The sequence below is a fragment of the Hypomesus nipponensis genome, chromosome 24 (genome assembly GCF_054491055.1).
Source record: "Hypomesus nipponensis isolate SF chromosome 24, ASM5449105v1, whole genome shotgun sequence".
Lineage (NCBI taxonomy): Eukaryota > Metazoa > Chordata > Actinopteri > Osmeriformes > Osmeridae > Hypomesus > Hypomesus nipponensis.
In genome coordinates, this window is record NC_140384.1 from 5,581,334 (window position 1) to 5,597,500 (window position 16,167).

The window sequence follows — 16,167 nt, forward strand, 5'->3', positions numbered from 1 at the left end:
ACGTCTAAATCATCTCTCCCCACGTCATGAATCACACAACCTCACACCAATCTCCCTCATCATCGTGCTAGCAGGCAGGCCAACGGGGAAAAAGGGGGGAGACTGTTTGATAAGGACGGACGTCGATCCCCGACGTCTAAGGCAGTGTGATGGAGTCAAGCAGCCAAAGGGCAGGCCAGAGTCAACACAGCCCAGCCCCGCCACGCCGGACCCTGACAGATCAATATCAGCAAATAATAAATGAGATCCCATAGGGTCCCGCTAAATCCTGCAACATGACGAAGGAGAAAAAGAAAATAAAATAAAAAAAACAATTGTTTTGCGAGACTCGACGAGACAGGTGAAGAGTCATGGCGGGGCACATCTTTAGCACGCCGTGATAGAAAATTAATGGAGCTCAAATCAGCGCTGAGGGCGCCCTGGGGGTTACCTAATAGGCCTAGTTAGAAGTGTCATCCCTCGCAGAGATGCCTAAAATATCACATGCAAACAGTATGTGTGTGTGTGTGTGCGCACGTGTTTGTGTGTGTGGGGGGGGGGGGGGTGGTGGTGGTTCTGAACAGGTGAAGGGGATTCCCTCACTACTGTTGTGAGTCGTACTGAAATCATGAGAGCTGAGGAGACGACAGTGATTGGCTCGTTGTGAAAAATACATATTTCAAAGATATTTTAACAAATAGGTGTTAATGTACAGTGGCTTAATGTAATCTACATCGACTACAACTGTGTTCCAAGACTGTATATACAAGAAAAAAGCATTTTCAAAAACAAAATATATGGTCTGATTCCACAAAATAAATAGCATTTAAAGCTAAGAGTAACAGTAAGATGAGGAAATCGAATCTTGTGTATGGTGTGCAGATTGCTCTAATACAAGGGTTGGATGTTTGCAAACAGATCTATACTGCCTCCCAGGTTGGTAATGAGCCTTAAAAACTAAACTGATCACTTATTCCAGATGGTTTGTCCCACTGCTCCAGAAACCGTGCTATCGGATTCAATAAACACACGATATTGATCCCCGGCCACACAGCAGACCAACTGCTCTTGCTGAGACTCAACAAGATTTATTACAACATCACATGCAGAGCAGACACAAACACACCCGCACACACACACACCCTCAGAAGCACACACACTGACAAACACAAACAGAGCAAGGTTGAAACAAGGATTTTTTCCCCCGTCCGCACACAAACAGCACGACACACAAGTCTTGGACTGATTCCCTAAAGCTCATTTCCCTATGCTGTGATATCAGAGGGCTGGGGAGGGGCTAGACTCTCCCCCATCTACAGTCTACACCACCACTTAGCAAAACTATAACGCCAACATGGAACTCACCCACAGGCTGCCACGCTCCCATCCTCCAGGGCAAAGAGACTGTGCCGCTCGCCGCAGGCCACCTGACATATTTTCCGAGATGCCGGAAGATTCTGGAACAAACGTGGCGCCAGCTGGAAGGAGATAAGTTGAGAGTGAGGTGAGTACCATCCCAGAGTCGTTCAGCTGGTATCCCATCAGTTTGGCAACACGCATCCAATGAGACATGGGCTCTCCCTTTCACGGCAGATCAAGACCCAAAATGAAGGAGAGAACAAGGGGAAGGCGATATTCCTTTATGGTGCAGAACTGTGTACATCCCGTGTTTGTGTGTGCGTGTGTGTACATGCCAGTGCCTCGAAAGGAAAAAAAAAATGAAACAACAAGAAGAAGAGAGAGAGCCTGGTTCCTCATCATGCGCTTGTTAGCTTGTCCAATCTATGGCAATCAGTCCGCTCCCTGGGGTTGAGAGACAGGGGACGCGAGGGAAAGGCAAGCCGAGCTTGAGGAAAGATCAATACGACACTGTGAAACAAGAACTGTGGGCTATTTACTTTTCATTGATCTGATGATGCAGGAGAAACACCTCGGTCCGCTATTAAATTGAGGGAATAAGTCTTCTGTGCAGGTTTTTTTTGTTTTTTTCCTCTCCCTTGCCTGCCTCTCTCTCCCTCTCTCTCTCTCTCCTAACCCCGAGGTCAAAAAAGAGCTAGAAAACATCCAGGAACCAACAAAAACAGATTGCCTGGGCTCAGGAAAGTAATTAATCTGCATTAAGATGCCATGGGAAAAGCCACTAACTACCCATCTTAAGTGAGATTGTGCTCCGAGGCTGGAATGGAGCCTGGGCAGGAGAGAGGACATGGTGATAAAGACAACAGGCCTCTGCCAGCTACACCGTGAATACTAGCTAGAGTGCTCTGCTGAAATGTGGAAGCACACTGTGGAACCACTGGACAGTATGTGTGTATACAGTCGAGTTCAATAAGACCATGTATCAGGCAACATTTTTTAAGTAATGCTACATTAGCATCCCCTAAATTGATACTACGGTGTACTTTTTTTAAATAAACATCCTTTTGCAGCACAACACAAGTGAAGCATGGAAACAGTTATAAATAATTGATGACATTTCTATTTTATGATCCGTAATCCACTGTTCTCCAGTGGCGGTACCTTAATATACACGTTTCAAGAATATGCCTGACTACGATTGTTCATATGGCAAACTTTTATAGCGAAGAAAGAACGTGAAGCCCAAGAAGTGACACCAAGGCCCTTAAACCCCATACACTGCATGACGGCACATGTGCTTTAACACTCTTGGATCCATTAAATGTATCTTTTATGTCCAGACCAGACAGCGCAGACAAAGCTTGAGACACGGGGACATTTTTCATGTGTGAACTTTCTCTCCCTCCCTCCCTCCCTCCCTCCCTCCCTCTTCCCCCTCCCCCCTTTCTTCTCCTCTCCCAAGAAGCAGCCTCATTGACTGTGTGGCTGTATTGCAACAAGCAGTTTTTAATGACTCCCTGAAGACCTCTCTCCTGCCTCACCCCCCCATCCCTCTCTTTTCTTACTCCACATCTCACTCTCTCTCTTTCTGCCCCCCCCCCCCAGCTCCCCCCTCCCAGCCTGCCTCCTCTTCAGGCTCCAGTTCAGCTGCTAATTAACCCTCTCTAATAGCGTAGATTACATTAGCTTTGAGCGCCTCGCACCCTCCACTGGACTTGCACCGCCACACAATGAACCCTGCCTTGCTTTACAAATCTCCCCCTTCACAAGAGCACAATTATGAATTCAAACAACTTCTTATCCACACTCACTCATCCAGGAACTGAGCCGTCACCCCCCCCCCCCCCATCCCCTCCCCTCCCCTGCCCTCCCCAGCCCTGCCCCCAGAAAGAAGAGAGTAATGAGGGCTGTGAGGCGAGGGACCACACAACAAGATGGCCGGGGGGGGGGAGGAGGGGGGCTCTGAGACAGCCCTACTGGGCCAATCAGAGAGCTCAAGGGTCACTATAGGTGTTTTATTTGCCGCACCATAGAAGCCCAATGATAACCCAGAGTCTTAACATTCCAGCTCCACCCAGAATGGTGTCCTAATTACTCTGAGCTGAGAGGTGTGTGTGTGTGTGTGTGTGCGTAGGGGGGGGGGGGGGGGCTATAGGGACAAATGGGTGTCTATGTTAATAAAGTGGTCAAAGAGAGGGGAATTAGAAGTTGGTGTGAATCACTTAAGCTGCTGAATCTCGGCATCCCACTCACGATGGCAGCGCAAAACACCAACACAGGACTAATAATACGCTCATCCATTACTTCTGTGCAGACGGGACCGCGAACCAAGATGTCACCAGATAATGAAACAGAGCTACATTAAGAGTATTCGGTATGGTCGACCTTTAATACATAAGGGAACAATATGGCCACTCAGTCCTATCCCAGTAAATGCATAGCAATCCCAGTGGAACAGAATTACCCTCCTACCCTTTATTATTTAAGCGTGAGATATGGTCTGGAAGCCACCCTGACTGATACACACGGGATTAAGACATCGGCGCCATTGGCCATTCAGTCAAAGAGATTATTGAGACCAATAGAACGAGAGGTAAAACCCAAACTGAATCAATCAGAACAATGTTTTTAAGTCAGGAGATTTGACTTTTTCTTAAAGCACTTGGTGGTGTAATATATGGATGATAACGAGAAGAGATGTGGCATTGGTTTTATACACACACAAAAATGGAGGAAATGGATGTAATCTTCGACGTCTGAATGTAAATTGGTACATTTGTAGTGAAAGGGCATTCTCATGTTTCTTTGTCCGAACAAGTAATTTCCCCTCCATCCCTCTCTGGTGAGCCTTGCCGTAGCAGCACTTTCTGCAGCACAGAACAGTCTCCTTTCTATTTCAATAGGACAGCTCATTTGCTAGACTCCTAGCCGAACTGCTGACTGGGTCTTTTAGCCTCAGTGTGTGTGTGTGTGTGTCTGTGTGTGTGTGTGTGTTTGAGAGAGAAAGAGAGAGAGAGAGTGCGTGTATGTGAGCATAAGAGAAGGGGAAGAGAGCGAGCGAGGGAAGGAAGGAAGAAGAGAACACATAGTATCATTAAAGCACTCAGAGATCATCAGATGTATAAGGACTGTGCGATGCAAGGTCAGGGCCGGTGTGATTTTCTAGGTCAGCAGTGAGCCAGTAAAACAAGTGTAATCAGCCAGTCCACCTCCCCCCCCCACCACCCCAACCTGTCCTCCAGAACCAGGCTAGATTACAACCCGGTTCATCCTGCCCTCTTCCATGTATTTACAGACATTACCAAGGCTTGTATGCCAAGGACACCCACTAAAACACACAGAGCAACAGAAAGGCTATGGAGCAGGGAGAGTGGCCTCATTACGGCGTAGAGTGGTGCTGTTGGCTCGGTGTCTCTCTCCCAGGGAGAGCGGGGGCCTGCTTCAGCAGGTGCAGCACAGCTCACGTGACCCCCCCCCCCCCTTCCCACACTTTTCATTACGCCTGTCCTTTATGGCTGAACCCTGCTACTGGCAGACTGCCCCATCAACGGTCCTCGCCCTCTAGTCACATTCAAATACAAAGTGTGTGTGTGTGTGTGTGTCCTTAAACACAATGTATAGACAAGCACATACGCACGCGTTGTTCGCTAGCGTCGACTAAGGCGCGCGGGGGGGGGGAGTGGTGGGTATTTCTGTGTAGATTCACTTTGTCTATCAAGAGGCTCTCCACCACCCCATCCCCACCTGAATATAACCACCCCCACCCCCACCTGAGTCCACTCAAGGACAAACCGGGCTGGCGTTAGAGGGGCCGAGAGTAGTTAGCTGTGTGGCGTGTTCATCAAGATAATGATGGATAGCTTGGAAAACAGAGCCGCCGCTCCCATAGAGATGAATGGATGTCCCGGGTTCTTACTCAGCACTTTGGCCTCTCCCCCAACTCATTGTGCGCTTTATCACACAAACACCCTCCACCAAAACCAGATGGAGATTAGCAGCCGGCCTGTCTGGGAAATGAAACCCGCTAATACCCATCAATCAAACGGCAGAAACCGCCAATCAGCACGCAGGGAAATGTCCACTTGCAGCATCTTTACCCCCCAACACCACACACACACACACACACACACACACACAACTCTCCACTGTGAATTCTGGGTAACGTTTATTTTGTAGCCAGCGGTGTATCAGTGCGGATCATGTGAGAAGAGCGAGGGGAACACCTTTTGGTGAGAGAGGAGGAAGGGGGAAAGAGACAAAGAAGAAAGAGAAGGAAGGAGAGCGAAGGGAGCAAAAGAAGAGGGGGGAAGAAAAAGGACCCCTCTCCCTCTGACTGTCTCATTAGGCTAATGTTTTTTTATAAGGCACTTCAAATGTCAAGGCAATGGTGGATTTAGTGTAAACTTAAATTCCATTACCTGGCAGGCATTAATTGCTAACTGTGAGCTCAGGGATCTTTCCCAAGGGGCCTCTATGTTTCCTTTCTGTCATCTGGCTAACTATTCTGTCTAGACCAACTTAGAGCACCATAATCCACCACAGGGATCAATAAATGGAACATAATTCAGCCCCAATAATGAGCTTTCACTTCAACACAAGCGCCGACCCCCTTTTGAAGGAAACGGCAGGCTGCAAAATGATAATGTAATTATTAAAAGGACAGGCGAAATGAGGAAGCACTTTCGCATGGAGAGGGGGCAAGCCCGGCCTCAATTAGCCACACTTAAAGCTATCATTGTTATTGGAGACAAAGCTCATCAAGAAGGAGATCCCGGACATTCATTCCAGCAAGGTAATGGAATGACACTCCGGGCTCACTTCATTCCCTGCGCCGTGATGTCATAAAGCCTGCCCTGCAGTCACGGTGAGTGGGCACTCTTTAATGGAGGACGATGGATGTCCTTCCCCTGGCCAGGCATACCAACAGGGGAGGCGGGGGAAGTGGGAAGGGGGGTGGGGACACACAGGCTCAAGATGGACGCTTGAAGATGCATGTTCGGCAAGGCATTAAACGAGTAGGGTACAAGCCCTCCGCGGCTCAAGTCGAAACGCGTGCGACACCTGTGGCAGGAGTGCTGTAATGTACGCGTGAAAGTCGACTGCGACCGACAGGCTCAGGTGTGACTCAGGCTCAGGATGGTCAACCGGACCTAACGTTTCCGTGACACGCTCCGAGATACGACTGTTCACACTGACGCCAAGCTCAACCGGCGAACAGAAAGGACCCGTTGGAAAGCGCGAACTGCTCTTCCAACACCCGCTGGCCCATGGACCTCTCCAGTGACAGAGTACGCTTACGGATGCCCGGGGCCTCTACATTGGCCACAGCTGGACAAAGACGTTTCAGACTCTCTGACTGATCTGCGAGATTGGGTCCAGTCTGACCCGAGGGCCCTGTCAGCCAACTAATTACGTGCATCCTTGAACCCTTCTGATAAAAGCAGTGGTGGGGCTGAGCGAGAGTCTGTTGGCTCTGCAGGCTACGGAGGGTCCGAAGAGGCCGAAGCGGGCCCTTTCAAGGAGGGTTCGCACCCACGGTTTATCTGCCTCTGACATTTGCATCGGCAATCCAACAGTGGCATAATTAGCCCATTTATGCATCAAACAGCAACCAGGGCCTAGAGGGAGCAGCCTGCTAGCAAGGACCATGGGCTACGGTGTCTGTTTAAGGGTCAGCGGGCTTGGCTTTATCAAAGGGCTTTGTGGACGACTGGCTGCGCAACAAACAAAGGCGTTGTTTTCTCTGAGCGCAAACCGGAGAGAGGGCCGAGCGACCTGGCGAGGCCGGAACGCAGAACACTCGTCGGCTCTGGTGAGTTTTCCGGAAGGGTGCGTCTCTATGGCGACGCAACGCTGTGGATCTGGCAGACTCGGAATGTCAGGCTTCCCACTGAGGACTGGCATTTGGAGAGGGTTTTCAGGGCCCTGGGGGCCCCGTGCGCCAGGGGCCCCATAACAAGCCGTATCCCAAACCCCTGTCAGGGAGGAAACAGCACCCTGAGGAACCTAGAGGGGGGAAAACACCGGAGCACACGTCACCCACAGCTCAAGCTTAGCAAGCGCATGCACTGACATGGCGCTCGATAACATTCAATGTTTTGAGTTGAATAGTTTACACGTTGACATAACGTCCACGTTCGGGTTTTCATTGGCAGAGTTTGTGAGGGTAACGTTTCATTTGCTTGCGTTTGTTTCACCTCCCAGTTCCTTAAGATGCACACTGCCCGCATGTGGAACCGAGCTGCTTCCTTCAGATTAGCTGCCTGTCAGAGTTTTGATAGAACAACGGAGGAACATTCCAGAACTGTAACAGATGTTTAGCCCCCTGTCTGCCCTCTGCGTCCCCTTGTCTGCCAATCATCTTCGTTTTAGATGAGCCATTATGCTAATAGCATGAAGAACACACCCAATTCCAGTTTAACAAAAGGGCTGCCAATTTAAAAACTAGTGGTGCTGTTTCGTTTTTGTAAGAAAAAAAAAAAAAGAAGAAAAAAAGAGGGAGAGACAGAGAATGTACTGCTTTGTAACTATTTAACTGCCCAAAGTTCGCCATGCAGTTCTGTCAAAACCATTCAGCACAGATGGATTGTCGGACAAGAGATGTTCGGAGGGGTTTAACAATAATGAGCGCCACGTGACTGCGCCGTTCAAATCGAGTCTGCCATCCCTGATCCTGGAGCTGCAATCAACACTGTGCCATCTGCAAAGCGGCAATTAACGTAATTGGTGTACATTACATGCTTATAGCCGGGCGCGTTCTCTACCCACAGTTCCTCACCTTAATAAGATGCACTGCGGATATGCTGCGAGAGCGTCACTCTTGATTGGACACGGAGAGAGAGGGGCTCGGGATGGGTGGGAGGGGCGAGGGTTGGTTGGCGTCCAGGTGCAAGGGGGGCCAGAGAGCAAGCGGCCCTGGCTCTCTCTGACACGACCACCTTCTCAACACCTGGAGCTGGGCGCTGCATGACGGACACCTCGGTCGAGCTAGACGGATCACAGACGCCAGGCACACGACACTCAGGACTCGTCCAGCTGCTACGCCGGCATAAATTGGACTTGATTAGAATTAATCGCACCCACATGAGTGCAATTTGCAAACAACCAAAAAAGACACGGAGATCCGGAGACGCGCGCTCAAGGCTCGGGTTTTAGACAAAGAGAACTTCAGTTTGACTCAAAGATGTCTATTGAGCACACTGCATGTGTAGAGTACAAGAAATACGTCTTGATGCATTGAATTGAAGGTCTGTCAATGGTCCCTTTTGTAATACTTTTTGAAATTGGACAAATGACTCATCAAATACAGTGGTGTATGCAAACTAGAACCGCCGAAAGTTTGCCTTCTTTTTATTTCCATTTCCATTTAGCAGAAGCTCTTATCCAGAGCGACTTACAGTAAGTACAGGGACATTCTCCCCGAGGCAAGTAGGGTGAAGTTCCTTGCCCAAGGACACAACGTCTTTGGCACGGCCAGGAATCGAACCGGCAACTTTCTGATTAATAGCTCGATTCCCTAACCGCTCAGCCATCTGACCCCCCAGCATGCTATGGAGGGATGAAATATGCGTCACGTTCAGCTTGTATCTAATTGTGTCACGTCATGGGTCTGGGGCTGGGCCATTGTTGCTTGAAGAATAAATTGGGTAATTCAATTAAAGTGCTTCCCAAAGACACATCATAAGTGATGGAGAACGACTCTGACCCGGACCTGAACCCTGTGTCGTCCCCCGCCCCCCTGCCTGACAAATAGATGACGGGGTATAATTGAAACACATTGCTGCCAGTGTAGGTCAATAACCACCCTCCCTCCCCCTCCTTCCCCCTCCTTCGCCCTCGCCCTCGTCAGATGAAACCACTCTGTTTTATCTATCCACACCCCGTCCCGCCTCGTCCAGCCTCACCACCGCAGATAGCGGGAAACGTCAGCTGCTTATCCATAAAAGTCTCTCTTATCTTTGAAATAAACAAATACATAAAGCACAGTGGCCCGCTCCCTGTCCGAGCAGTTAAGGACTACTTAGTTTAAGGCAAACAAGCGGGCAGTGTTTTGTTTGACACGTCAATACCGGATGAAGCGAGGCTGTCAGTCTGGAGCGTGTTCAGCCTCTCGCTTTGTTTAAGCGAGGACGGGGCGGCCATGTTGTCCGACAGCATTGGATTCGCTCGCTGACTTGGCTTTGAATATGTCCTTCCTTGACCTTGAAGAAATCGCAGACCCACAAACGGATTAAAAGTAGATCCCGTTCAAAAAAAAAATAACGTTACGTACTGTTGTGTCTGGAAGCCATAAGGACAGTGTAAAATGCGAACAAGATAATGTCCTTCAATGTCAGCGTAGGATTGGGACACGACGGACTGCAGGGCCACTATACCGTCTCTTAAGCGATTAGCCGTCGTAGCTTCTTTGGACAACAATTCAGGACAATCACTCTGTTTGCACATGATAAACACAGATAGGATTAATTAGCTTAAGCGAAAGTGTAATATGAAGCTAAAATGAACGATTATGTGTATTTAAGACCAGACATGACAAATATGCCAGCCTAAATTAATTTGATAAACAAATGGGAAAAGCAGGGTTAGGGTTCAAGGGTAAAAATAACTCCATTATCTCCCACTCTTCGCTGTGTGCTTCAGTGTAATTATATGTTGGGTTAGATGGAGTTAATTGAATCTGCTCCATCCAGTTTGTTTACAGTTTAGCTGTAAGGATTTGAAGCAATAATTCCTGACTTTCAACATCACACGAAATAGTGAATGTGCTCCAAAAATATGACACTCTGTTTGTGCATGTCAACAGTGTGTGTGTGTGCCTTCGTACTTCATTAATGTTTGTGCGTGATTGTGTGTGCCTACCCCACAGGAAAAAGACAGCAAATTAGGCATGGATGGATATTCAATTAAGCCCTTTGTCAAAAACGTATGTAGGGTGGGGCAGGGTACCCAGTACTGTAATCCTTCCATGCCCAAAAAGGTGGCAGGTCTATTGTCTGACTGACTGATGAAAATTGTTTACAGGCGTGCTAGACCAACAGATTAGACTGCTATTGGGGGGCCACGATAAGGAGCCAGCCAGCAGTGTGTCAACTGCCTCCTCTTCTCCCGCTTGTTTTACCGGAGAAGGAGTCAGCTCAAACAATGCCTTTAATCCATTCCTGCACACAATGAGTCTATCTGACATTATGCTAGGCCCACACACACACACACACAATTCTACCTTTGTGTGCCAGTTCACCGAAGGAGGACTTCAGCATCCAGCTCAGCTCAAAACACACAACACCCACTAAGGGCTGGCAGGTCAGGGTGTCTGCACTGCACCCCTCTCAGAGTAACCAGTTTTTCCACTCATCGTGTTTTTGTATGGCACCCTGGTTAATTAAGTGTTTTGACAAGCAGCCATGGTTTGAGATGCATCACAGCATGTTATTCAAACAGATTCAGCCCAAGGGCTACCAAGACACCCTCCCTTCCATGCCAGAAGAATGTGCTTTACAATATTCTTAGAACACAATTTGATTTGTGTTTGCAATGTCACTGCAAGGGTTGTGTAATAACAGCTCAAAAAGACACAATGTACATGACTGCTCATTGTGTAGAATAAAACATGATTACAAGGTTAAAAATTAATGGAATATGCTGAAAAGGCTTCACTGAATAGCTCTCATTCAGGGAGCCTGGAACCTGAAATGCAGGACACTTTGCCCAAAACCAAGCAAATATTTCTATGCAAAACATTTTCTTAACCCGTGAATTTGTTCACGGATTTCAAGGTCTTCTGAGCACTCCTGCACAGCATTATTTCATAAGACTCGGCTCCTGTGTCACATGAGGCACTATGAAATATCTTAAACTGCACGGTTTAATAGGAAATGGCTCTGGCAGGTCAGTTTGTTTGCACAGGCCATAAACAGAACATAAATACTGGCTAAAATGGACTGAGAGGATGCAGAGTGACAATGTCGCTGGTCTCAGAGACAGATATATTGAGCCATATATGCCTTTACTACAACAGAAGAAGTTATCAGCATAAAACCCAGACCCATATTACCCATTTTCATCTTCTTACGAGAGTCCTCTGACCAGATCATCCACTTCCTTCCATCAGGGGCCTCTACACACTGGAAGACCTGTAAATATCCATGTGACCCTAGACTACAGGGTCACCCTGGGGTCACCAAGGGTCATCCCATTAGAGAAAGTACCCCTGCTCTCGTGTGGGAGAGACCCTGTGTGGGTTGATGGCGTCAAACTGCAGGCGAGTGGAGGGCTGAGTTCAACTGCAGTACATGGAAAAGACTATCAGCACACTGTGTCAATATGTACATGTGTTGTCAATCATTTCATGCTACATAAGGTTATGGTACTTTAGAAATGTATAGTACAGACACACAACAACATTACAGAATCCGGGATTTCTTTAAATATGATCTCTCTCACACGCTGCCCTTATCTGCTGAGAGAAATACAATATATTTTATAATATTGCACATTATACATTGCACATGAGGAATCAACAGGTGTGTGTGTGTGTGTGTACCACATGTATGGACCACCTCCTGGAAGCATTGATCACCCACGGAACAGGACGTCTATTCTACATTGCCAGAACATTCCACCAACAGCTGGCTGTTCCAGGGGCAACTGCTTATTTCATATTGCTTAAGTAAAAATGATCATTGCCAATTAAATGGCCATTAATTGTGCAAGCATAAGCATGGGATGCTGCCAGATGTTTATATAGGAGAGAAAAATAGCCCTTCTTATTTATATTTCACTAATAGCCAGCAGCATGGTCTCCCTCCCTCCCAGACAGAAAGCATACAGTAATTACACATGAGCACATGCATCCAGAGCAACACAGGCATATGGAATGGGGAACAAACACACACACACAGCTAAGAAATGATACAAGCCTACATTTATCACAGGTGGGCGAAACAAGGGAGGAGACCTTGGAAAACAACTTCATCCATACCGATTTGCCAAAAATAAATCTTATATACACAATTATATATACCACAATTAATTCTAACAGAATTAAAAAAATATATAAAAATGATACCACAACTGGCGTAAGTTAAGTTTCAAACTTTCCCACAATCCTTTAACCCAGATAAAAGTCTTTCCAGCTCTCTCTCTTCCTCTCTCACTCCTCTACGAGGGTTGGATGATAAATGGGTGTCATCTGCTCGCGCAATCTGTCCAGCTCTATACTGACCCCACAACAATGGCCAGGACCCCAAGTCTGCGCCCCAGACCAGCAGAAAGAGCTGAATTTAGTCTTTCCGTGTCCGGGGCCTGACCTGGGCACAGCCTGCAAAGTCTCCGAGCAGCACATTGTTATTCCCCTAAGCTGAGCCCCAGACCAGCCTTAGCCTGGGCTTCCAGCGACCAGCATCCATTGCATGTGTCATCAGCCGACCCCTGACCCCTCCCTGAGCCAACCCTATTAGAGCAGACAAGTCCTGATGCTGGGCGCCTCACCCCTTAGCAAGGGGAGCTGAGCTAGCCAAAGGTGCAGAGGCAGTTGGGCGAGATATACACTCACACACACACGCACACCACCAAAAAAGAAGCCACTGAGCAGACTGGAAGAGGAAACAATAGATGAATTTCCGAAACAAGTGAGGTTACTCAACCTTTTCCAAAGCCCATGCATTGTCGTTATTCTATTTGTCTTCCACCACTTACACCGTAAAATCCCATACGGTATCATCATTGCTCCGGTTGTTGCCTCTTTCCCACAAAATAACACATCATTGGACAGATAGCATCAATTCAGCCGGCTGTAATCTGGGCACCACCGGTTGTATCATTCATTCAATTTCACCCAGCGGCAACGGCAAACACAGTGCATCAAGATTACATGAGAGAGGGAGATAGAGGGGAGGGGAGTGGGGGACAGGAGAGGGTGGCGGGGGGGTGGGGGGGGGGGGGTAGGCAGGGCAGAGAGATGGGAGGAGGTTGTATCTATCATTTCATGTTGCCCCTGCTACAGTGACAGATCTGATCCGGCAGTCCTTTGGCAGTCTTAACAGAGAGGCTGGCTGTCAGGTTCTGGGACAGAGGAGAACAGCCTCAGAGCTGGGGCAATCAGGCCCTCCTCTGACAGGGGGTGGTCAGAGTGGATTTGTGGGGGTCGCATGACTCCTACGACCTCACGAGGCGGCAGACGGGGGCCGAGGCGGCCACGCTTGTTTTAGCTAATGCAATTAACCTTGTGTGGTTCTAACCCCCCTCCAACCCTCCCACCCCAGATTAGCTGCAGGGACGAGGAGAGAGACAGGGAGAGAGAGGGAGAGAGAGAGAGAGAGAGAGAGAGAGAGAGAGGCGTAGACTTTGATGAGAGGAAAAAGGACGTGAAATTTGGGAAGTGAGCAGGAAACAGTCGTAAATCAAGGAGAGAAATGGAGAAACACAGAGGGAAAGAGAGGGAGGGAGAGAGAGATAGAGAGCCAAGGAGGGAGAGAGAGAGAGGCCAGGAGGAGCTTAACATTTAATGATGGGAGCTCCCGGGGCCGGTAGGCGCAGGCCGGCTGTAAGGCTGGACGGGAGGTGTCCCGCCTCAGGGGAAGAGGGCTTCACAGCAGCGCCCTTCGAGAGGGATGGGGGAAGATGAAGAGGAGGTGTCAGAATGCCTTTTAATGGTCAGGACTGTGGTTAGTTCCTCCAACTCAGGCCTCTCCCCCGTGGCTGAGAGTCCACTCCATGTAACTAGCCATAATTCAACTCATTTGGCAGTTTGGGGTCTCCGAGGTCTGGGGATAAAAAGTGCGGGGAGGCCTAATGGCAGGAGGAACAGCTGAGGGCACGTCTTCTGAGATCTCAGCAGGAGAACATTGCTGGAAGAGGCCCATTTCTGGAACATGAACCACCACTAGCCATTAGCTAGTGAGGTGGAGGAGGACGCAGTCGGAGAGGAGGACAGAGGCATGCCAACATATGAGCTGTCTCACTGCGGCATTGTTGCTCGTGTGCAATATGAGCGAATGAATACCTCAGATACGCCCAAATGAAGGAGAAAAAAAATTGAGGAGAAAAAAAGATTTTTCTTTTGTCTATCGCAAATGAAATGCAAAATCCTCATTTAGCTCTGTGGGCTACATTGCACTTAACAGTCTTTCCCCTGTAACTCTAGAAGAGCAATTAAGCATCAATAAATGCATGGTTGGTGTTTGTTTACTTCAGTTCACTGCCCTTACCAGTCTTGCACCCTGGGCAACATGAGCACAAGCTCGAAGCCATGATGATTTTTCTGCTAATTACTGAGCCTAAACCACACGGAATCATCCAGAAACTTCCAGTCATAAACAATAGGTTCAAAGCAAGACAAGAGACGTGACCATGTTCTCCAATTTCACACACAACACACGCACGCATACGTATAAACACACTCGACAACTGCTCGCGAATCGGCTCGTCTAATCTAACGGTGTTGATTAGCGTTGATGGGGGCTAGCTGTCTCTGCAGTGAGGAAAGGGGGGAGGGCGGTGTTACAGTCCAACATGACTACATCTGTACTTAACAGACGTGAATGAACACACACACACACACCCACCCACCCCCCCCACACACACACACACACACACACCCCAGTTGGTATCTGCAGCTTCACAGGGGGAAGTGTCTCCTGAGGGGGTTTAATTGAGAAACAGCAAGATGGGGTGCACTCACTGACCCCTCTGTGTTGGGGCATGCTGGGCCCCCTCCCGATCCCACCACAATTAAAGAGTGTTGAGGCAAATCAAGGTATTATTTAAAATATATGTATATATATATATATATATATCATATATTTTACTACTGATGAGAGACAATGAATGAACATAGCTCATTCTCATTTATGGTGAAAATACAGATGGTTGGCTAACTATGTGCAAATTTCAGCTAGCATTGCTGTTCGTGTGCAAATAGTGCATGCATTTACAAACAAACACAACAACCTCTTCATGGTATTAAAATGTACCATTGCGAGTTCGCCTCGTGCAACCGTAGCAAGGACACACACACACAGCCCCGCTCGTGTCCACATCCAAACAGTCTCCACCAAACCACAGCAGGAGCAATGTCCTTGTGTGAATCACACACTGACTGCCCCCTCCACAAAAGGAAAAAACGCATGGCGACTTGGTTTTCAAATGCGTATCACACACACACACACACACACACACAACCCAAGGGCAGCCTTTGTGTTCGCCACACTCATTATCGGCCAGACGACGACATCTCCACACATATGTGCTCATTATTTACAAAGCGGAAACAATGATACTACAATGTCTGTGTGTTGCTTCCACAAGTTTTCTCCTCCAACGACTGAATACCCCCACACATCTAGCTTCTGCATGTCTAGCTCACATGCTGGCATTTTCACGGGACGGCTAGTAGGACCAATGAAACGAGAAGAAAAGTTGGATTTGACCAAAAGGAGAGATCCCACAGTCCAAAACGGGTGTAATTTAGAGATTAGGACCGTCAACCGCTTAGGGGACATCTATATGATGTGAAGGTTAATGATAGACTGACGTCTGTAATGGTGGTCGTCACCGCGCGGCGTTGCAATCAGCTCCGTGAGGGGAAAATAAGTGGGTCACCAGACAAGACCTTGATTAAAATCACTGTGATTATACCGTGGCCTCAGCTCTGATTTTGCTGCTTTCCCCAACATCTGTCCCTCCAAAGATGGAACCCGGCAATATGCGTTGAAAATACGCACCGGGACGACAGACGCATGCTGCCACACCACCCCACGAGCACATTCCTCTGCACACACACACACACACACACACACGCTGACAGACACAGGGCGCGCAGACATCCGAGAC

At 48.3% G+C, this 16,167-nt stretch overlaps 1 protein-coding gene across 1 annotated transcript in view; it reads right to left on the bottom strand.

Annotated features, from left to right (window-relative positions):
* Window positions 1–16,167, bottom strand: part of LOC146232819 (uncharacterized) — a gene marked incomplete at its 3' end in the record, with an annotated part of 272,531 nt that overhangs the window by 202,939 nt on the left and 53,425 nt on the right. The window contains exon 6 of the mRNA XM_084690016.1: window positions 1,345–1,457. Coding sequence (XP_084546142.1) covers window positions 1,345–1,457 — 113 coding nt within the window. The remainder of the gene's footprint in view (window positions 1–1,344; window positions 1,458–16,167) is intronic.